This window comes from Garra rufa, chromosome 24 (assembly GCF_049309525.1).
Source record: "Garra rufa chromosome 24, GarRuf1.0, whole genome shotgun sequence".
In the NCBI taxonomy this organism is placed as follows: domain Eukaryota; kingdom Metazoa; phylum Chordata; class Actinopteri; order Cypriniformes; family Cyprinidae; genus Garra; species Garra rufa.
Genome location: NC_133384.1, coordinates 3455782 through 3478937, shown reverse-complemented (window position 1 = coordinate 3478937; position 23156 = coordinate 3455782). Strand labels below are relative to the sequence as shown.

At 37.0% G+C, this 23156-nt stretch overlaps 2 protein-coding genes across 3 annotated transcripts; both read right to left on the bottom strand.

Moving 5' to 3' along the window:
* Window positions 1-907: 907 nt before the first annotated feature.
* LOC141300932 (uncharacterized) lies at window positions 908-7987 on the bottom strand. Its single transcript, XM_073831217.1, has 5 exons — window positions 7910-7987; window positions 7094-7191; window positions 6782-6928; window positions 5766-5986; window positions 908-2413 (listed from the first exon to the last, which is right to left on the bottom strand). Exons 1-5 carry the CDS (start codon window positions 7943-7945, stop codon window positions 2184-2186), a joined length of 732 nt encoding a protein of 243 aa, XP_073687318.1. The 5' UTR covers window positions 7946-7987; the 3' UTR covers window positions 908-2183.
* A 1306-nt stretch (window positions 7988-9293) lies between these two features.
* On the bottom strand, window positions 9294-18993 carry LOC141300650 (uncharacterized protein KIAA1958). Of its 2 annotated transcripts, none has more exons than XM_073830945.1 (5): window positions 17777-18993; window positions 13479-13687; window positions 13200-13394; window positions 12196-12354; window positions 9294-10480 (listed from the first exon to the last, which is right to left on the bottom strand). In XM_073830945.1, the coding sequence occupies exons 1-5, from the start codon at window positions 18811-18813 to the stop codon at window positions 10458-10460; spliced, it is 1623 nt and encodes a 540-aa protein (XP_073687046.1). In that variant the 5' UTR covers window positions 18814-18993; the 3' UTR covers window positions 9294-10457. The 2 variants fall into 2 exon arrangements, with proteins under 2 accessions (XP_073687046.1, XP_073687047.1); XM_073830946.1 differs by having other exon boundaries at window positions 13200-13391.
* Window positions 18994-23156: the final 4163 nt, after the last annotated feature.

The window sequence follows — 23156 nt, the reverse complement described above, 5'->3', positions numbered from 1 at the left end:
TGATCATTATTACATTTCTGAAAATTTCCACACGGTCCTCCACTCAGTAGTATTTAACAGTTATTTATGTAACATATAATTATGAAAATATTGTATATATTGATTGACAATTCAGATGGCACTAGTGTAAAAAGGATACTCATGATTACTTGCCACAACTCGCTGCAAAATTCTAAATCCTCTGCACTCATATTTATAGACTACTCACTGAACATTCTAAAAAAAAGGAATGTGCTTTTATGACAGCAGAAAGCAGTGGCCAGCGCTTAAAGCTGAAAACATTTCAGGATTTCTCTCCATATAGTGGACTTCTATGGTGCCCACGAGTTTGAACTTCCAAAATGCAGTTTAAATGCAACTTCAAAGGACTCTAAACAATCCCAGCCTAGAAAGAAGAGCCTTACCGGGTCTTATTGGGTACCGACCCAGTGTTTACAAAGTGAACATGCAAAGATGATCAAACACCCTTTCCAAAAAAAAAAAAAAAAAGGTAGAAGAACGATGTAGGATGATTTTGAAGTTGGAGAAGAAAATAAGATGGGAGTTTTTCAACCTACCCTAACTGTCTTGAACCAGAATACAGAGTTTACGCAGAGCTAGACAAGATGAGCATTTAAGGTTAAAAAGTATATGAACTGTAATTTGTGTTTTAGAAAACAACCAATCATTTCGCTAAATAAGACCCTTCTTCCTCGGCTGGGATTGTTTAGAGCCCTTTGAAGCTGCATTGAAACTGCATTTTAGAAGTTCAAACTCGGGGCACCATTGAAGTCCACTATATGGAGAGAAATCCTGAAATGTTTTTCTCAAAAAACAAAACAAAATAAAAAAAAATTCTTTATGACTGAAGAATGGAAGACTTGAACATCTTAGATGACAAGAATGTCAGTACATTTTTTTGCTCTGGAAGTGAACTTCTCCTTTTAGTTTATTTGTATGTTTTGTGCACGTCACAACCATTGTTTTCGGGACCATAGATTTGCACTCAAATTCTGATTTCTTCAATAAAACACAAACTAAGGCAGAATTTTGACAGCCAAGCAATCCTCACTGTCATTAACACATACAGTATGTCTGTTCCAGCAGCGGCACATTCATTTTTCTATTTATACCTTAAATGTAGGTTATGGATTTTTTTTTCTTTTTCTGAATAGTTGTCCAATGTAATTTGTGTGCGTAACCCTCTGGTTTTGTTCACTTGGGAGCCACACGTGTTGTTTGTGGTCCATAATCATATAATAATTTTATTTTAATGAAATGCATGTATTGTATTTAATTTAAATTCATTTTTTCTATAATATTTATTTTGGGGGGATTTGAAGAATCCTTATTTAAGATGAGTACAGAAACTGAAATTCACCAGTTTCAACTTAAAAACTTAAATTCAGCAGCTGCCTTAAAATTTTAAGTTAAATCAGCTTAAAACTACAAATCATTTTAACTTATTACAATAAAAAATGAGTTGATATAACTTTTGAGTTTCCATGACTTAATTTGATTAAACTTAAAATCTTAAGGCAGCTGCTAAACTTAAGTTTTTAAGTTGAAACTGGTGAAAACTTTTTACAGTGTAGTCCAGAACTGCATTTATGTAACATATAAAAAAAAAAAAACAAGTGGAATAGTCTCATATCTGCCCATATGAATCTCATTTAGGTCACTTTGCATTTACATTTGTTCACCACAGTTAAAAAAATGTAAATGTTATAAAACGTGAGATTCTGTTGACCACGGGAGGGCAGTGGCAACCTCTGCCCTTCTTAGTACTTTCATTACACAGCCATCCTGTCTGTCGAAGTCATGCGCTAAATTTGAACAATTTCACTTTATGACTTAGAATAAATAGTCTAAAAAATGGTTTATACTTGTTTATAAACAAGTTAATAATTTTAGGATTGATTTAGCCACAAAAGATACAAAAAAATTTGTGGTCCCCAAAGTCATACAGGTTTGAAATGACATGAGGGTGAATCAGTTTTCGAGTGCAGGTGAACTATCCTTAATAATAATAATAATAATATATATTTTTTTAAATATTGAATTCCTACAACCTAACTGTTCGAATCTCATTTAGATAAATTAATAACAATAATAAAATAACAATAACAAACAATAGCAAATGTCCATTGACCATTAAGAGTCCATTCAGTTGAAGTTTATGCTCTGACTTGAACACTTTCCAATTAACTTTTTCCAGTTGTTTCATCTAAATTCCCTCGACAGACATGAAGAGAGAGAGCGTTGGTGAGGCTCTCAATCTGTGAGCGGAGAAACCTGCGATCCTCCTGTAGGTCCTGCACCTGTCTCTCTAGATCTGCAATCCTCTCCTGTTTGCTTTCCACCAGACAATGAAGTTTAGTGATAGTCAGCATAACACTGCTGGGTAAACCCTCCATGCTCGGAGGTATGGCTGCTGAGAAAAGAGAGAAAAAAAGGACAATTTTTCTATGTACATGTATATGTTTCTGAAGAAGAGATGACTTCGCTTAACAACCCAAATTTCCTAGCTGGGATTCAAACAAACAACCCTCTGTTTAATGACAAAACTGTACCAAGTGCATTAATGAAGACAATTCTCTACAGTACTGTGCAAAAGTTTTAGGCCACTAGTATTTTCACCAGTTAAAAAAAAAATGGTTTTAAAGGGGTCATTGGATGCAAACTCACTTTAACATGTTTTTTGAACATTAATGTGTGTTGGCAGTTTGTGTACACAACCACCCTACAATGATAAAATTCCACCCAGTGGTATTTGTTTAATCTTTAAAAGTAATATCCCTCACCGAGCTGAAACAGTCTGACTCCGATCACCATTGTGTCGACTCAGGTGCAGGGGAAGATAAGAATGTCTCTGATTGAGTGATTGAAGTAATAATAAACATAGCAGTAATCGTTTACTCCCGACATCTGAGCCGCTAAAGATGCAAAGGATTAACGTTACTTTCATTTTTGAAAGCCAGCACCGATCCCGATCTACATATGCGTCTATGTCCGTGCAAATTATTCGTGATGCAGCTTCACCCACAGCAGAAGTGAGTATAAGGGTTTTTTATGCATCTTTGTAAATTGCCTTTCTTAATAATGTGCTACTTAGAAAGTAAAAACATTAAAGTAAACATTACGGCTCGTCATCCCACAGCAGAGAGGGGCGGGGCGAGCAGAGCTCATTAGCATTTAAAGGAACATGCAACAGAATAGCTCGTTCAGTAAAACGAGTGTTTTTTTTACACTACCATTGAGAAATTTTAACCAAATTATGTTATTGACTTCTCATTAAAGGGATAGTTCGAGCATTTAAGACATGAAGTTGTATGCAATCCTTATCTGCACTATAGTGTATACACACTGACCCACACTGCGTTCACCTCCCTGGTCAGAGTTCTGGCCGCTGGAAGTTTTTCAAGAAAGTAGTCACGGTTAGTTTCCGGGGCCACAAAACTGTGCGTTTTTACATGAAAAAAATATATGCGTTTCAAAGCTTGATTAATTTACATCACAAAAAACACTCCTGACAAAAATCATACCTCAGTTTTAATCGGCACTATTTTCTTTCCGTTTCCATCAATCCGCGCTGCTGTCAGTTCGCACGTTCCGATCAGCTGTTCCATTACACACTCGAATGACAACGACGTAAAAAGTAGAAAATTAACAATGGTGCGAACTTGTAAATTCCCAGGTTGTGACCACAAGAATGTGCAGGGATCGCCGTTCAGATTCCATCGTTTTCCTGTTTCTGATATAGTTGAGACAGCTTTGGCTGGTTGCCATCGGCTACTCTGCGGGAGCTAAAATATCCAGTATCAAGGATTTTCGTGTGTGCAGTGCTCACTTCAGCGAAGACGATTACATCCCCAACCAAGGAGGAAAAATCAAAAAACGGATTTTAAAGAGTTCTGCTGTACCAGTACCACGGGTAAGCTCTATTTACTAACTTTATGTCGCATACGACAGGTTTATTTTGAAGCTAACGTCGGTTTTTAGGCTAACGTTACACTGAGAATATTCTAACCGGGGCAGTGATAGCATCGACAATAATCGACTGTCTATGTGGTGAGAAAATCGGCAAATGTCATAACTAATGAATTTAATTGAATCTATATAACACAACAAAATATGATGCTTTGCTATATTTGTTATTGTCTGTAACTATGCGGAACGTGTGTCGGTATCATCGTGTTTATTAAGTGTGCTTGAAGTCACATACAGGTAGGTCTAAACCAGGTATCTCCAACTCCGGTCATCGTGAGCTACATTCCTGCAGCTCGATGTTTTCCTATGACAGGACACCTTTCTCAAATGAGACATTCTGTACAAGCCTGCTAATAACCCGTTGATTTGAGTCAGGTGTGTTGCATCAGAGAAAAACTAAAACCAGCAAGACAGTAGCTCACGAGGACTGGAGAGCCCATGTCTAAACTGTACAGTAAACAATCTGATGTTTAGACTCCTGTGGAAATCACGTGAAACGAGGTCTAATATAAAAATATATATATATCGTCTGTTCCATCTGACATTGTGCTAAAATTGGTTTCATCATCAGAAGTTTCGTAGTCAGACATGTTGTCAGCGAGTCGCGCTATCAACAGCTGATCGGAACGTGCGAACTGACAGCAGCGCGGATTGATGGAAACGGAAAGAATATAGTGCCGATTAAAACTGAGGTATGATTTTTGTCAGGAGTGTTTTTTGTGATGTAAATTAATCAAGCTTTGAAACGCATATATTTTTTTCACGTAAAAACCCACAGTTTTGAGGCCCCGGAAACTAACCGTGACTACTTTCTTGAAAAACTTCCAGCGGCCAGAACTCTGACCAGGGAGGTGAACGCAGTGTGGGTCAGTGTGTATACACTATAGTGCTGATAAGGATTGCATACAACTTCATGTCTTAAATGCTCGAACTATCCCTTTAAGACCCTAAAGAATCATATCAACTTATGGAAAATGGGCATCCGATGACCCCTTTAAGTCAGTTTTGCTGTAGTGTGTAAGTAGAAAATATCAGTTTACATTTCCAAACATTTATTTTGCCATTCATTGTAATAATCCAATGAGATTTTTGTTTGCACAAAGTAGTCTGACAACAGCCAGTGCTCCACACAGAGATTTGATCTCATCATCATCCAGTTTCTCTGGAATGACATGAAGAAACAGAACAAACTGAGACAGACTAAATCCATAAGAACTGTGGCAAAATCTCCAAGACGCTTCAAGAACCTGCAAAGCTACCTGAAAAACTATGCGCAAGTGTACTTTGAATGCAACATTTTTTTTTTTATTATTTAGTTACTAGTTAAATTTAATTGATGAATAAAATCTATTTAAACATAATTTTTTACAGAATTTTACACTAGTGTCTATAACTTTTAACAGTACTGTAGCTTTGCAGGTAGGTTTCTTGAAGCATCTTGGAGATGTTGCCACAGATTTTGTTCTGTTTCTTCATGTGATTCCAAACAGACTGGATGATGATGAGATCAGATATCTGTGTGGAGCACTGACTGTTGTCGGACTCCTTGTGCAAACAAAAATCTCATTGGATTATTACAAATAATGGCAAAATGAATGTTTGGAAATGTAAACTCAAATTGCCTAACACATTACAGCAAAAGATTGAAATAACTGAATTAAAAACCATTTTTTGTTGGTGAAAATACTAGTGGCCTAAAACTTTTGCACTGGATTGTACCGTATGTATCATCCTTTTTTTTGGAAATGCTAATGAGCTAAATAACATTGATTCTCAGTAAATAGCAAATCACATACTGGATGCGGCACTGCTTGGAATGTTGTCCTGCTCTGTTTCAGTTGCAGTTGGCACTGGAACGTTTGTATTGTCCCACTGGATTACTACAGTCTCTGGTTCCTGTTTTATCCAGCTATAGCTGCTCACTGGACTGCTCTGCCTTGCAGAGCCGGAGTCAACTTCACTGCTGGGAGAGTATGGCGCAAAATCCTGCAGCCAATGAGAGTTCTCAACCTGAGAGCTGCAGGAGGACAATATCATACAACAATCATGGCATAATTCTTTTTATGCATAACTTTAAAATCAACATAAAATTAAAACTATGCACATTTGAGGTCAAAAGTTTTCATACACCTTGCAGAATCTGCTAAATGTTAATAATTTTAATAAGAGGGATCATACAGAATGCATGTTATTGTTTATTTAGTACTGACTTGAATAACATATTTCACATAAAAGATGTTTACATATGGTCCACAAGAGAAAATAATAGTTTAATTATAAAAATGACCCAAATTAAAAGTTTACATACACTTGATTCTTATAGTCATTTTTATAAATCCAATTTTTATTTTCTCTAATGGGGTATATGTAAACGTCTTTCATGTGAAATATCTTATTCAGGTCAGTACTAAATAAAAAAAGAACATGCATTTTGTATGATCCCTGTTATTTTGCAAATTCTGTAATGTGTATGTAAACTTTTGGCCATAACAGTAATAACATGCATATATGAATCATGCACAAAAAAACAAAAACAAAACAGCATTAAGAATATTTTTAATACTGGTATTTTTGTGCATGATTCATGTATGTTATTCCAATACTGCTTTATATTTATAATTGTTAACAAGTGACTTTAAAAAATGATTTTTAAGATGATGAAAAGAAATCTTTACAAATAGATTTAGATAGATGCATTTCAGTAATTATAACTGGCTTACAAATGTCCAAAAACAAGATGAAAATGCTATAAAATAATAGTTACTGCCATAATCAGGTTGGCAAGCAATTAAAACGGGCTGAGGGAACATACCAGGATGACTGTGGTAAATCGCGAATCTTGCTTCTGCGACTTCTCTGGTACAGTCTCCATTTCTGCCTTAATTCGTCCTGTCTTGCCTTAGAGAGTTCAGCTACTGGAGGATGTTTAGTCTTTCCTTCTCTCTTTCTTCGTTGATAACTAAGAATTTAAACAAAAAGAAGGTATTTTAGTACACAATAAAAGTCATATTTATATAAACATGTTATTGTTTTATATTTAGTATAAGATAGAAGTCATTTTAATAAGTAAATTGCATGCTATTCGAATTTAAAATAATATGTGGAATAAAAAAAAATCAAACACCTCTCTCTTCTTCTTGCAAGGTATCTGGCCCTGGCAACAGGATCAGCATTCACCTTTGCTCTGTGTCGAGCTGATTTCTCATTGTTTGATAGTCGCATCTATTTAAAAAAAAAAAAAAAAGTTGTTGCAACACAATATTAATGTTCAAAAACAAAATCTGTGGAATGAATATGCTAGAGTCACACAGGGATATGCATTTATGCTACAGTTAGACTGCATTGAAGCTACATTTTGGAAGGGGCACTATAGAAGTCCATTATATGGAGAGAAATCCTGAAATGTTTTCCTCAAAAAAACATAATTTCGACTTACGACTTAAGAAAGTCAGTCATGAACATCTTGGATAACAAGGAGGTGAGTACATTATCTGTAAATTTTTGTTCTGAAACTACTTTAACTGTAGAACTACAATTCCATTTTATATTATAGTAATAGAAGAGTTAGCAAAACTGTGCTCACTATATTTTATAAATGTAAGCGTTTTTAGATAGTAATCACATATTACAGAACATATGACAGCTACTGTATTAAGGAAGGATGATAACATGCTAACATATTAAAAACAACACGACTCTAGGAAGTTAAGTTACATTTTTATCATCACAAATTCACCATAGTTCGTGAGCTACAGTGTCAATTGGAGTGACTGGTTACACCACTTGACATCCCAGTTACCACATTTCTCTAAATAAACGTATTTTGATTCATGAACCTTCAAAGTTTTCCAGAAGACATTTGCAGTGATATGTAAACCTAAACAAACTTCTGCCACCTCACAGAAAGATAAAACTATATACTATAGAAAGACGTACTAACCTTGACAATTTGCACGGTTCCTCTCTGAGACACCATTTCCTGTTTCACGGTCACATGACAGCAGCACGCCTTCCTACAACTAGGTTACACCAGAGAGAGGAGGGGCTCTGGTTACACCACACAGAACAGCTTCACAGCTTGTTTCAAAGAAATTATAATAAAATACAAAACCAAACTGCTCCATAAGTTTTCTTTTTCAAAGATTTAAAGCATAATGAACCCGGTTATAATTTAGGAACGGTTACACCAACTAGATATGTTTATTCCTACAATAGCGCACAAACTGTCATGGACTTGTTTTTGCCGTTCTTCTCAAGAAATCGGTTGAACTCGTCCACTAACCCGAACTGAACGCTTCGTTCACGATTTGGACTGAATCAGTATGCGCAAGCCTCGAGTCAAGCGCTTAACATTAACTGGGAATCGTCTTTGTCATGCCTGTTATGACAGAAAAGTGCGTTAAGTGAACTGAACACTTGACCTGGTCAATAAATGAATTGCAGAAAAAAAAAAAAAATCATATTGATACAAATCTAAAGTTTATTTAGGTGCTAAACTGCTTCCCCTGCTGAAAAAAACAAAACAAAACAAAAAAAAAAAAAAAAACAGCTAATACCAGCCTAGGCTGGTCTTTTTAGCTGGTTTAAGCTGGAAGTAGCTGGTTTTAGCTGGTCTCCCAGCCTTGTCAGGCTGGTTTTAGCTGGTGGTTCCCCAGTGGCCAAAACCCCTCTAAAACCAGCCTGCCTTCCAGCTATGACCAACCTAGGCTGGTTTTAGCTGGGGTTTTTTTTTCACCAGGGTCCTGTTTAGAATTAAACGTTTTTTAATTCAATCATGGAAACAAAATAAACTAGGGCAAATTAAATGAACAATTTTTAAGTCTTAAGAATTATTAATATTCAAAGATCATAATAAACAGCAGTATGGTCATACATAGGGCTGTCCTGTATTATTATTATTATTATTTTTTTTTTTTTGGAGTATGCATTGTCTAATTCAGGATGTCAACCTCCGAATTATGTATTTTCCGGGTTCTTCAAAAGAACTGATTGGAGGAAATGAGTAGGATATCCCTTCCAACACTGTCAATCTGAACTGAACTTCAAGGGCCATGGCTTTGCGGTTGCAAATCATTGTCAGTGTGGAATACACGTCCATGTAGTTGAAAAAAACAAAACAAAAAAAAACAGCTAAATTCAGCCTATAGGCTATTTGGCTGATTTTAGCTGCTGGTCTCTCAGCCTGAAAAAGTGGCCAAAACCCCTAATTAACCAGCCTGCTGACCAGCTAAAACCAGCCAACCAGCCTAGGCTTGTTTTAGCTGTTTTTTTCAGCAGGGCTGTCATAAATGTAGGATGGCTTGCAACTAAAACAATGGCTAAAATGTCTTGCAGCACCTTTAATTGTTAAACATCTGGGCAAACAGGCATTTTTAAACATTTCAAAACCATAGAATGAAAACAATGTTTCAAGCATAAATAAAACACAGTGTTCTTAAACTCTGGCTCTTGAGGGTCACCGTCCCACAGAGTTTAGCTCCAATCCAGACCCAACTCACAAGCCTGTCATTTTCTAGTAATCCCTGAAGACCTGGATTAGCATGTTGACGAGTATTTAAATCAGATTGAAGCTAAATTCTGACAGGGGACCTTGAGGGCCAGATATGAAGAACCCTGGCATGAAGAAATGCAGTGGCATTTTGTGAGAATACAACATTGGTAGAGATTTCCAAAAACGAAACAGACGCAAGGATCAAACATCTCAATTATATGCATCACAACACATTTCAAATGTCACTCACTACTTAATTTCCTTCCAACACCATTTTTATTCAACAATGGTATGAGAGCGACCTCTAGTGTTTAGTCATGGAGAATTCTCTTGTTTGTTTAGCAATGCTAAGCAGCAGTTCTCCAGAAGCTTTCTTCTGCTCCATGCTTTCTGCGAAGGTTTCTTTTAGCATAAAAGAACTGTTCAGATGTGATATCAATTGGTGGGACAACCCAGAAGACTAGCTCATGATGGTTTCAGGGTTTTAGAATAACGGTTTTCAAATGAAAATCATCGTTCACATAAGTAGAAGAATGTAAGTTTGCATTGGACAAATCGTTGACAACAACCTGTTTAAAAACAACAAAATGACCTCACTCATGTGTACTCAAATCAAAAACCCACTTGAGCAAGGCTCAAGCCATGTTAAATCTTTTTGGGGTTGTTGAATTACAAACTGAACTGCTGTTCCCACTGCTAACTTATGACTCACAAGGCCTGATCAGACCCACCAGACCAACAGATTTGTTAGCAACCTGGTGCAGTTCTATGATGAGGGCCGTGTTGGGAACTTTTCAGGGAGGGTCAACCAGGAGCGCTGTCACAGGCCATAAGATGGAGGGCCCAAATTAGGTCCTTTATGGCATACCTACTGTGCTCCTGGGCATATGGAGGCTCGCTTGTAAAAAAAACTGTCCCGGGCCCTGTGAACTTCAGTGACGCACTTGGGCAGAAAGCCCTACTCATGCTTTTCTTCTTGATAAAGGTTGATCAAAACCTAGTCACGGTGTGGAACAGAACCTGTTGGGAAGAGATCGAAATGCAGCTCAAAACCAATTTTAAATCTGGGCTTTTTAATTCAAGCTTTTTTTTATATAAGTAATATTAACTATCACACATATGCAAAGGATAATCAACAGGTTGCCACGCATTAATGGATTTTAAATGCATGTCAGGGAGCGAAGTGTGGTTGCCTCTGTTAAGTGCATTTAAAAACCTTTAATGCATGGCACGCCATTGATTATCCTGCTTATTCCATGGTTATTTGCCAAGTTATATATAAGTTACACATAGTATTGATCTTTGCAATGCAATATTTTACCGAATGGGTAAAAATAAGAGAGAGAGGTCAGAGATTGCAGACTGCGCTGTGCACACATTAACTTGTCGTCAACGTTTCCCGTTATTTTTATTAGTAAAAAAGCCTAGATCAGGGGTTTTCAAACTGGGGTCTGTGACACAAAGCTAGGGGGTCTGCAAAATAATTTGCAATACCGTATTTTCCGGACTACAACTCACGTTTTTTTAATCTTCTGAAAAGTGCTATGATTTATATTCCAAAATAACTTAATGAATTTCATGTCAAATAAGCAAAACATAAACACTTGCTGCACGTAAAAGGTTTCTATAAATGTCTCTCATGTCTGTGTGACAAGTAGCCTAGAAAATAGAAAAGAGTTTTTCTTCTTTTCAGGAAGAGATTCACAGAGACCAAGACGGCAAGCGCATTTAGTTTGTTTTTTTATTTTACAAAAGTACATTTCACTGTTATTCTGAAGGTACACAAATAAAATGTTTTGCTCTTATCTGATGGATATCACATGTTTCCGCTGATATAAGGAATCCAAGTGTTCACGCCGGTGCCTTCCATGTGCACACAACATATCAGTTCTAGCATTGCAAACTTGACATCACAACCTCTTTATTATCAAACTTAATGAGACAACTAAACATGCAAAGTAGGTTTTGCCGGTCAGCATGAGCATCGCCATGCTGTGATGTTACACTTTGTGTATGTGAAGGATGCTGTTAGTAGATATTCGGACACGAATAATAAATAATAGTTTAGCAACCAAATCTAAGGATTTACTTATGGAAACAATTCATGCCAAATGAGAGGTTTAAATTTTCCACTAAAGTTTAAGTTTCATTTTGAATAAGCTTGTTATAGACATAGCATTTAAAATAAATGGCACTACAATTTATTTTTGAATTTTTATAAAAAAATAAAAAAAAACTGTCATTTGTACCCATTCTGGTAAATATTGCACTGCAAAGAGCCCCATGCAAATGACCATGGAATAATCGGGATAATCAACGGTTTGCCTTGCATTAAAGGATTTTAAATGCATGATAGGAAATTATTGATTTTTTTACACCAAAAATCATTAGGATATTAAGTAAAGATCATGTTTCATGTTGATATTTTGTACATTTCCTACCATAAATACATAACTTAATTTTTGGTTAGTAATATGCATTGCTAAGAACTTCGTTTGGACAACTTCAATAGCAATTTTCTCTATATTTAGATTTTTTGCACCCTCAGATTCCAGATTTTCAAATAGTTGTATCTTGGTCGAATATTCTCCTATCTTAACAAACCATACTCAATCTCAATTCCAAAAAAAGGATTTAAATCAATGCTACTTTCTACAAGGTATCTTGCACAACTAAGGCAAATTTATGCACAATCCAGATACGCAACTGTTACTGTAAAAGTGCTACTTATATACCTCTTTTCGCTTTCTTCTTGTGGCGTCTTTTTTTTCTGACACTGCTTGACTCTTCAGATGAAGATACATCAGTGATGCTCTCATCGTCGTCATATGAGCTGGACGAGCTCCTACGCCGCCTTCTCCGTGACCTGGACTCAGAGAACACTGATGTGCTCGCTGCAGCATCAGAGAACAGTAGTAAACAAGAACACATGAACAACATTTTGAAGATTTAAAGTGATAGTTTAACGCGATAGACACAAAAATGAAAATTCTGTCATTAATTACACACCCTTATATCATTCTAAACCCATAAGACCTTTGTTCATCTTCGCAACACAAATTAAGATGTTCTGCATAGATAGCAATGCAACTACCATGTTCAAGACCCAGAAAGTTAGTAAGGACATTGTTAAAATAGTCCATGTAAAATCAGTGGTTCAACCCTAATTTTTTGAAGCTACGAGAATATGATTTTGTGTCGCAAAGAAAACAAAAATAACATTAGAACGGCAGCTCCTGCATAAGCAGCACCACACGTATACATCGTGGTACTCTCGTGAACGCACGTCGAACACTGACATGGAAGAGAAGCAATTGTAAAATCAAGTCGTTATTTTTGTTTTGTGGTATTTGTGTTGCTGTCTATGCAGGGTCAGAAAGATCTTCATTTGTGTTACGAAGATGAACAAAGGTCTTACGAGCCGACACACACCAAGCCCTTCATAAATACATACATACATAAATCTTTACCGCAAAAGGTAACTCTAAAATTCATTATAAGACAGGTCTCAAGATGTTGTAGATCAGGGGTGCCCAATCCTGTTCCTGGAGATCTACCATCCTACAGAGTTCAGCTCCAACCCTAATCAAACACACCTGAACCAGCTAATTAATCTCTTAGGTAGCACTTGATGATACAGACAGCTGTGTTGGAGCAGGGCTGGAACTAAAGTCTGCAGGTAGGTAGATCTCCAGGAACAGGACTGGGCACCCCTGTCGTAGATGTTTTTCCACCACACCTTCAGGCACTGAAACGAAGCGAGCGCCAGTGAGATTTTCGATTTGTGAGCGGAGGAACCTGCGATCCTCCTGTAGGTCCTGCACCTGTCTCTCCAGAGCTTCAATCCTCTCCTGTTTGCTCTCCAGTAGGCACTGAAGTTTGGTGATGGTCAGCATAACACTGCTGGGTAAACCCTCCATTGAAGGTACCACTGCTGAGAAAAAGAAATTTATGTCCCATCACTGAATCCTAGTGAGCTCTCTGACATGGATTCTCATGAAATGAAAACATGTCATACTAGTGATAGCACTGTTCAGATTGTTGTGCTTCTCGGGTTCTGTGACAGCCTCAGAGTTTATAACTTCAGGCTCTGGTTCCCGTTTCACCCAACCGTGGCTGCTCACGGGACTCTCCTGCCTTGCAGAGCTGGAGTCAACTTCACTGCTTGGTGAGTATGGAGTAGATTCTGGCTGCTGCTGCCACTGGGAGGTAATCTCAACTGGAACACTGCAAGAGAACACTATCATAATTGCACTTTTTATATTTAGTATACATGACATGTTTAATTACTACTTCCAAAAGTGTGAATATTTGGTATGACAGCACTGGATAGTTTCACTGTTTGTATCACTTGCTTATCGGGCCTCTCCACCTGTCTGTGTTTGCTACATTTGCTTTAGATCAGGGGTTTTCAAACCTGTCCTGGAGCCTCCCCTGCCCTGCACATTTTGTATGTCTCCCTTATTAGGCACACCCAATTCAGGTCTTGCAGTCTCTACTAATGAGCTGATGATTTGAATCAGGTGTATTAGATGAGAGAGACAAGCAAAATGTGCAGGGCAGGGGAGGCTCCAGGACAGAACTGGTCCCCCGACTGAGCCTGGTTTCTCCCAAGGTTTTTTTCTCCATCTCTGTCACCTGTGGAGTTTTGGTTCCTTGCCGCTGTCGCCTCTGGCTTGCTTAGTTGGGGACGCTTTCCAGCGATATCGTATACTATTTGAACTGAACTGACGATGATATCACTGAATTCATTGATGAACTGCCTTTAACTGAAAATTGATTGTTACAATAATGCGTTACTTACACACTATTGTGCTGTTTAAATACTGTGCAGTTGCTTTGACACAATCTGTATTGTAAAAGGCGCTATATAAATAAAGGTGACTTGACTTGACTTGACTTGACAGGTTTGAAAACCCCTGCTTTAGATTATATGACAAGTGGAAAGGGGTGTGTGAACACTTATGAACAAAAGTTTAATAAACAGGGTAAAGAAATACAGTGTGTGCACATGTTGATATTCTGGTCATATGTTTTTTTTCCAAGCACATTTTACCAATTCCAAACCACATCAATCTTAATAACTACTAATTTTTTAATCATATATAAGTGATATATAATTGTCCGTGAAGGCTGGAAGTGAAAAACTCCTGATATTCAGGTGTGCATAACTATTAGGTGTTTTCTTTTACAGATAAAATGAGCCAAGAAAACTGATTTAACTCAGACTGAAAAGTCAAAAATGATTAAATGCCATGAGAAGGATGCAATACTAGAATTTGCAAAGTTAAAGCATGACCATTGGACACCAAAAAACATAACAAAAAGAACAGGCGGAGAAGAAAAGACACGGCAAAAGAATTAAGAATTAGGGTGAAGAATTAGGTGTGAAACCATCAGGAGCCATTTAGTCTCCAGCGCCACCATTTTTCAGAACTGCAACCTACCTGGAGACTCCAGAAGTGCAATGTGTCAGATTCTCAGAGACTTAGGTTAGGTAAGAATCCTAAAAAAAAAAAATTACCCTCACTTACTAAGAATAACACACTTCATACATGTTATACGTTTCATAGACAGATAAGTTGAGAGTGAATCTTGAAGGACCAGCATTACATCGTCTTGTACCACTCTTTCAAAAATGTATCTTCCAGAATCTGGCAGTAAGTTTTGGAAGTTTAGACAGACTTTTTAGGATAGGAGACAGACTAAAAATTAACTTAGTGCCAGATTTTGGAAGATAAAATCTTGAAAGAGTGGTACAAGAAGATGTGATGCTGGTCCTTCAAGGGTCACTCTCAATTTATCTGTCTTTATTCCATGGTCTGTCTGAATACTCGATTCTGTTTGGCCGGCAGGTATGCAGTAAAACCGTTAAATGTACAGGTAGCTCCAAGTCGGTTTCATCACTGACCAAAATAACTGTCATTTTTACACATTCGGTCAAATACTGCACTGCAAAGAGCAATACTAGTTTTAACTTGTATATAACTTGGAACAAGCAGGATAATCAATGACTTGCTGTGCATTAACTGATTTTACATGCACTTCGCGTCAGATGGTTCTTTGCCTCCACGTTGTGCATTTAAAATCCTATGAGCATTTTGTTGTCCAGTGGTCATGCTTTGACGGATTAGTTCACTTCCAGAACAAAGATTTACAGATAACATCATCCAAGATGTTGTCATCCAAGATCCCCCTTGTCATCCAAGATGTTCATGTCTTTATTTCTTCAGTCGTAAAGAAATCATGTTTTTTGAGGAAAACATTTCAGGAATTTTCTCCATAGAGTTGACTTCAACGGTGCCAGCGAGTTTGAACTTACAAAATGCAGTTTAAATGCAGCTTCAAGGGGCTCTAAACAACCCCAGCTGAGGAATAAGTGTCTTATTTAGAGAAACGATCAGCCATTTTCTTAAATAAATATTCATACACTTTTTAAACACAAATGCTCGTCTTGTCTGGCTCTGTGATGTGCCTGCCTACTCTGCGCGCTCTGGTTCAATACAGTTAGAGTATTGAAAAACTCCCATCTCATTTTTTCCTCCAACTTCAAAATCGTCCTACATCACTGTTTTACCTTTTTTTTTTTGTAAAAGGTGTTTGATCTTCTTTGCACATTCACTTTGTAAACACTTGGTCGGTACTTCTGCAGGAATGTAGGAAGTTGGAGGAGCAAATGAGATGGGAGTTTTTCGACATACCCTAACGGTCTTGAACTGGAGTGCACACAGAGTACACATGTGCATCGCAGAGCTAGACAAGACAAGCATTTGTGGTTAAAACGTGTATAAATATAAATTTATTTAGGAAACTGACCTATCGTTTCGCTAGATAAGACCCTTATGCCTCAGCTGGGATCAATTAGAGCCCTTTTGAAGCTGCATTTATACTGCATTTTGGAAGTTCAAACTCACAAGCACACTATATGGAGAAAACTCCTGAAATGTTTTCCTCAAAAAAACATAATTTCTTCACGACTGAAGAGAGACAGACATGGACATCTTGGATGACAAGGGGGTGAGTACATTGTGTGTAAATTTGTGTTCTGAATGTGAATTAATCCTTTAACTCTGCAAATTCTAGTATGCATCCTTCTCAGTTAAATCTTTTTTTTAGCTCATTTTATCTGTAAAAGAAAACGTGCCTAATAATTATGCAGACTTGAATATAAATGTTTTTTGTTTTTTTTTACTTCCAGCCTTCATGGACAATTATATATCATTTATAAATGTTAAAATATAAAATTAATAGGGTCACTCCATGTCAAATCAACCAAATTTCAAAAACTTCCCCAGCTCAATTTTTTGATTTCTAATATTGCTAATATTTTTTTTCTGAGGAAAGATAGACATGCATTGCGATGAAAGCCAAAATGTTAAATGTCATGGTTGCATATTTAAAGAAAAACGTGAAAAGTGCTGTTTTCCCATTTTTGAATGGTCACCATTGGCACATAATGCAACAAGGATTGCTAAAGTCAACAGATTTTACTAATAGAACTCTGTGTAAAAATAAGATAATGTTGCTGCCATCTTTCTGAAGTAATTTTTACCCCCCTGTAACTTGACTTTGAATCTAAGGTGAAAATTGCCATTTTGACCTCCCTCTACAAAATAGTGGATTACTCAGTAAATACTCATCCATGACATTTAATATTTTGGCTTTCATCACTATGCATTTCTATCTTTCTTCAGAATAAATATTAGCAAAATCAAAAATTTGAGCTGGGTACCTCTGGTTGAGTTGACATGGAATGACCCAATAGTTATTTAGATGTGGTTTGGAATTGGTAAAATGTACTTGGGGAAAAAAATATCAAGGTGCCTAATATGTAAGTACTGTAGTTCACTCAGAAAATTGTGTTCATGTCGTTCAATACCTAAATGACTTTTCTTCAGTGGAACATTTTTCAACTGTTGTCCATACAATGAAAGTCAATGGGGTCCAAAACAATGTTGTTCAAACGGTTTCAAAATATATTTTGCGTTCCACAGAAGAACGAACAAGAATTTGAGTAAATGATGTCAGAACGTTCAATTCCGTATGAACCATTGCTTTTAATGCCAAATAATTTGTTTTCACACACACATTTTGTTTATCGTTGCCTTCAGTTAGCGTTCCAGTGCAACGTTCTTTAGGTTTATGACTGTGTTGCCAAGCAACAACAGACAAGCAGAGTGAGACATTCCAGGCCAAATGCTGTTATACGAAATATAAGCATTCTATACCAGAAACTCACCTTTTTACGAATAACACTTGGAGGGGACTCACTACTGTTTACATTCTGAACATTTTGCTTTTTCATACTAAACATACCTCTGCAAACATACCGCCACAATCTCTCTCGACTCAGTCAGTCTTTGGATGGCAGTGAGCCTCAGACTGTGATTAGTGTAGGTCGTTCTCATTCCGGCTTCTTTGCATATTTTGGGCAGCATTTGGGACAGATAATTGACTCCCAGAGGAAATGAAGTATACCACATCTCGTCGGAGATCACATACGTCCTTTTGGGCTGCAGATACAGCGCTTTTGCGTCGGCTGGGATTTTACTCAGATATTTCTCCAGAGATGCAACAGGGCACAGCGGATTGCCGGGCTCTTCATACATAGTCCTACGGTTTTTCTTGTCCTTTTCCTGTATGTTTTTCGCCTCCTCGTTTAATGCCATCGTGAAGTATTTGAATCCATTTGGGTCTCGGTTCAAAGCAAACGAGTCTGGTTGCAGGTGTCGGTTGCCCTCCTTACCTCTGAGTCCAAAATGTAACTGGATGTCATACCAGACCTTATTCAACAAGCCTTTTGGGTTTCCAGGGTCCAGTGCAGGAGAATGTTTGAGTTGGTGCTGGTCCTCAGGTGAAATCGGCGGGTAATGTGTTGTTATGTCTCTACCGGAGCGTCGGATCTGCTTAACGACGCCTTTAAAAACATTATTGGCGGCCCTGAAGTCGGTGTCCTGCATCAGATTCCAAGCACGGTTGATGGGAGGCTCATTCATGAACCTATTCAATCCAGCTCGAAGCCCGACATAGCTGCTGATTCCGTACAGCTCTCCTTTGCTTGTCCGAATAGAGCCATAAAACTCCCGGAGCACCGGGTTTAGCTCTGACTTCTCGACGGTTTTAAAGTCGATCGTCAGCTGCTTTTCACGCAACCAGGCTTTAAAACAGTTCACAGCCCATACTGTTTGCTTTACAGTACTAGATTCGTTCCGGTTGTGCTCTAATTCGTCTAAATCCGCTTGTGTCACATTCGCACACCTGGATATTTGTGCTGTTAGACTGGACTCTCCTCCCTCCGTCTCTTCCTCTTCACCTGAAGAGCTTTCACACTTTAGGTCAAACATTATATTCATGGGAACAAAATCCGTTGGTTAACTGTTGCCTGTCTTTTTTCTTTCAGTGTCGTAAATGTTCAAGGCGTTTGTAGAGTCATACTACATGACGTACATACTAACATTTTAGTACATAGCTCAAATAGACAATTATTTGAAGCGACTTGCTGACCTGTACACAGCCACGAGTGTTTTCAGGGTTTCTTTGTTGTTCTTCTTCTACGAGATACTGGCGGATGGAGCGCCACTGAAACATACCGCCTCCTACCGTTTACTGCGTAACCAACGTGCGTTCTACTCTATCTAAAGTTTAGTTTTAGATTCTAAACCATAATAATCGAGCTCATTAGATTAAAATATCTAATTTAATAAATAACTAATAATAAAATTAATAACAATAAATAATTAATAATAATTAATAATAATACATAAATAATTAATTAGATTGAAATGTCAGATTTAACCTAACATTGATATTTTATCACTGATGTCATATCATACTCATGCAGAAACAAATAAATCTTAATACAAAGCTGTTTAGCCATGGCTTAAAAGCTCGTTTTGCTTTCAAAACGTTTTGTTTGTTTGTTTAATTTACAGAAACAAGTGTTTGGATTAAAATAAGTAACTTAATCTTAATCTTAAATTAAGTTTTAGAATATTAAGAGTTGAATAGCCTACTTTTCAGGTAACCAACTCTTTTTCATGTTTGTAAATACATGATATCACACTTACTAATAATTTAACTCTAAAATGTATTTACAAAATATGTCCAACATTTATAAGATTTTATTTATTATAAATAATGTATAAATGTATGTATAATTTTTGTATCAATTATTTTTAAAATACTTGATGGTTTTCAAAACCGTGCAAAACCTTTTTTTTTTTGTTTTGTTTTTTTTTTCCAAAGGAAAAAGTGTTAAAGTGTGAATAGGAAAATCGATAGATTTTTAGTTTGTTAATAGATTTTTAGTTGTTTTACCTTATTTTAATGCTTGTTTTGTGTTATTTTAAAACATTATTATATATAAAATCAAAATTTAAAACTTTTTTTTCTTTTCGTTTTGATCAGGTAATTAAAAATTGGTAACTGATAAATTGGTAAATTTGGTAACTGAATTACAATGAGAAACCAGCAACAGAAAATTTATAGAACAGAAAGATTGTCAGTTTAATTAAGTAATCACAATGATGAACTTGATTGGTCATGACAACCGGGGAGAAAAGTAACAATATGTAATATAGCTGCAAGCAGCAATTACCTGGGCTCAAACGCTTTCAGGCATTTCAGCACATATGAAAAAAAGATATTACATATTCTGTAACAACCCAAATCAATGATAAGAAAAACATTTTTGGCAAATCCAGGTCATTTTTCATAGAAATATTATGGGTTTTTTTTAATGCTTATGACTGTTAAAGCGTGGTTCGATCTCACTAAACTTTTGCATGGTTATTTAGTATCACCCGTTGCATGTGCTCACCAGGTTTTGTGAAGTTTTGAGTTTTTGTTTAGGCTTTACAGGCTTTTAGGCATATTTGATAAGACCCCTTTTCTAAATTACCCCGTTATAGCTTCCCAAAGGGTTAAATTTAATAATTTTTTGATAATTATTGACCTAGAGAGTTTTTTTTTTTTTTTTTTTTTTTGAAGAACCTAGGACTAGTTTTTGAGGCAAAGTTGAGGAGCGAGGTATGAAATGAATATTGTGCGTATGTGTGGAAAACCACGCAATATACAGTTGTTTATGCCCTTGAAAAATGCAATATTCCCAGTGGTTGATTTATTTCAAATTTCTCACAGACCTTTAGGGCCACGAGTCAAACAGGCCCACCAAGTTTTGTTCCGATTGCCCCGTTAACCTCTCTTACATATGCACTGGTGAAGATATCTCTTTCCGTTCAAAAGTTATAGCTATTTTAGTAAGGCAGCCCTGCCCCTTTCAAACGTTTTGGCGTCCCTTTGCAACAGAGATTTGAAAATTCAACATTTATTTCATAATTATTGATATTCACTCTCTAGAGAATCTTCCTGATCTGGTTTGGTTCCGATCGGGCGAATAACCTAGGACTAGTTTGCAGAAGTTTTTTCAAAAAATGCAAAATAACCCACCATTTTGCCAGGGTAACAGACAAATTTCCTCCAGTGTGAGCCAAGGATTTCAACAACATAAGACACTTGAGCCCAGGGCCTAAAATTAACAGTTGCCAAGCGCCAAATGCGAGTCAAAATGCGAGTATATCTAACAGAGTCGGTCAGACAGTGCAACAGTAGTGCTTCAACGGACGAAAACACACAATTATATCAAAATGCACAGTTTTGGCTAGTTACCTTGTAAACGTAGTCATAAATGAGTTATAGTCTTAAATGACCGTAAAGAGTTGGGAGAAAATCCGATGTATCAGATCTGCGTCATGTGCATCGGGTTTTAAAGAGACCCCTTATCTAAATTAAAAGGGTAAATTTCAGTAAAGAACCTAGGACTAGTTCGCAAAAAATAGGTATTTTACATTTTCTGAAGCATTTAACGAATGGTTTGATTGACAGCATTGGTTCTAGAGGCAAAGTTAAGGAGTGAGGAGATATCATATTATATGAATATCGTGTGTATGTGTGGAAAACAACGCAATATACAATTGTTTACACCCTTGAAAAATGTGATATTCCAAGCGGTTGATTTCTTTCAAATTTCTCACAGACCTTTAGGGTCGTGAGTCAAACATGCCCACCAAGTTTCGTTCCGATTGCCCCCTAATAACCTCTCTTAAGCTCTTACATATGCGTTGGCAAAGATATCTCTTTCCGTTTAAAAATTATAGCTGTTTTAGTAAAGCCAGCCCTCCCCCTTTTGAATGTTTTGGCGTCCCTTTGCAACAGAGATTTGAAAATTCAACATTTCATAATTATTGATATTCACTCTCTAGAGAATCTTCCTGATCTGGTTTGGTTCCGATCGGGCGAATAACCTAGGACTAGTTTGCAAAAGTAGTTTTTTCAAAAAATGCAAAATAACCCACCATTTTGCCAGGGTAACAGACAAATTTCCTCCAGTGTGAGCCAAGGATTTCAACAATATAAGACACTTGAGCCCAGGGCCTAAAATTAACAGTTGCCAAGCGCCAAATGCGAGTCAAAATGCGAGTATATGTAACAGAGTCGGTCAGACAGTGCAACAGTAGTGCTTCAACGGACAAAACACACAATTATATCAAAATTAGTGGTGGGCATAGATTAATTTTTTTAATCTAGATTAATCTAGATTAAATCTTGAAATTAATCTAGATTAATCTAGATTAAAATGGCTAATTTGAATTCTGCTGAAGGCATTCAGAATATGTGTGCTACCCAAATAATGACTAAAATTAAGTCTTTGAGAACGGGTTTCTCAAGCCAGGTGGCGCATTAGACCAGGCGCTCATCTCCTGTTTCCAAAATGCATTACAAACTGCTTGACAATTGCATTTACAACACAATTAACTATACAAACTTGTGTAACCAAGTACTTCTGCGCAAAAGGCTGTACGACGTTTGCGTTCCCGTAAAATACACAGGCACGCGGGTATAGATAGCCTATCTGCGTGCATAGTCTTCCAATAAACTGCGTTGCTTTTAGAAGCGTCAATTCAGTTGTTGCATATAGTTTAATGTCTTTATTTCGGGATTATCAAAGTAAATTATAACTCAAACTTGAGATTTTACTGGGGCACAGCAGATTTTCACTGGGGCACGTGCCCCAGTAAAAAGGGTCTAGCAACGCACGCACCTGCCCTGAAGCGGCTTCATAACTGCATCCATATTTGCACGTCTCATTTGATGTGGTCATTTCACAGAAGTTGAAGACTTGTTCTCGCCCCCTACAGTGCAATTCAACTAGATATACGTCATCCGCGCTAAAATGTCAAGGTGAAAGTCATCATAGCTTGCGTAGTTTAGACCCAGCTCCCAACCCAACTTTGAGAATAGATTAACGGCGATATTTTTTTTATCGCGCGATATGAGTCTCACGTTAACGCAGCACGTTAACGCCGATAACGGCCCACCACTAATCAAAATGCACAGTTTTGGCTAGTTACCTTGTAAACGTAGTCATAAATGAGTTATAGTCTTAAATGACCGTAAAGAGTTGGGAGAAAATCCGATGTATCAGATCTGCGTCATGTGCATCGGGTTTTAAAGAGACCCCTTATCTAAATTAAAAGGGTAAATTTCAGTAAAGAACCTAGGACTAGTTCGCAAAAAATAGGTCTTTTACATTTTCTGAAGCATTTAACGAATGGTTTGATTGACAGCATTAGTTCTAGAGGCAAAGTTAAGGAGTGAGGAGATATCATATTATATGAATATCGTGTGTATGTGTGGA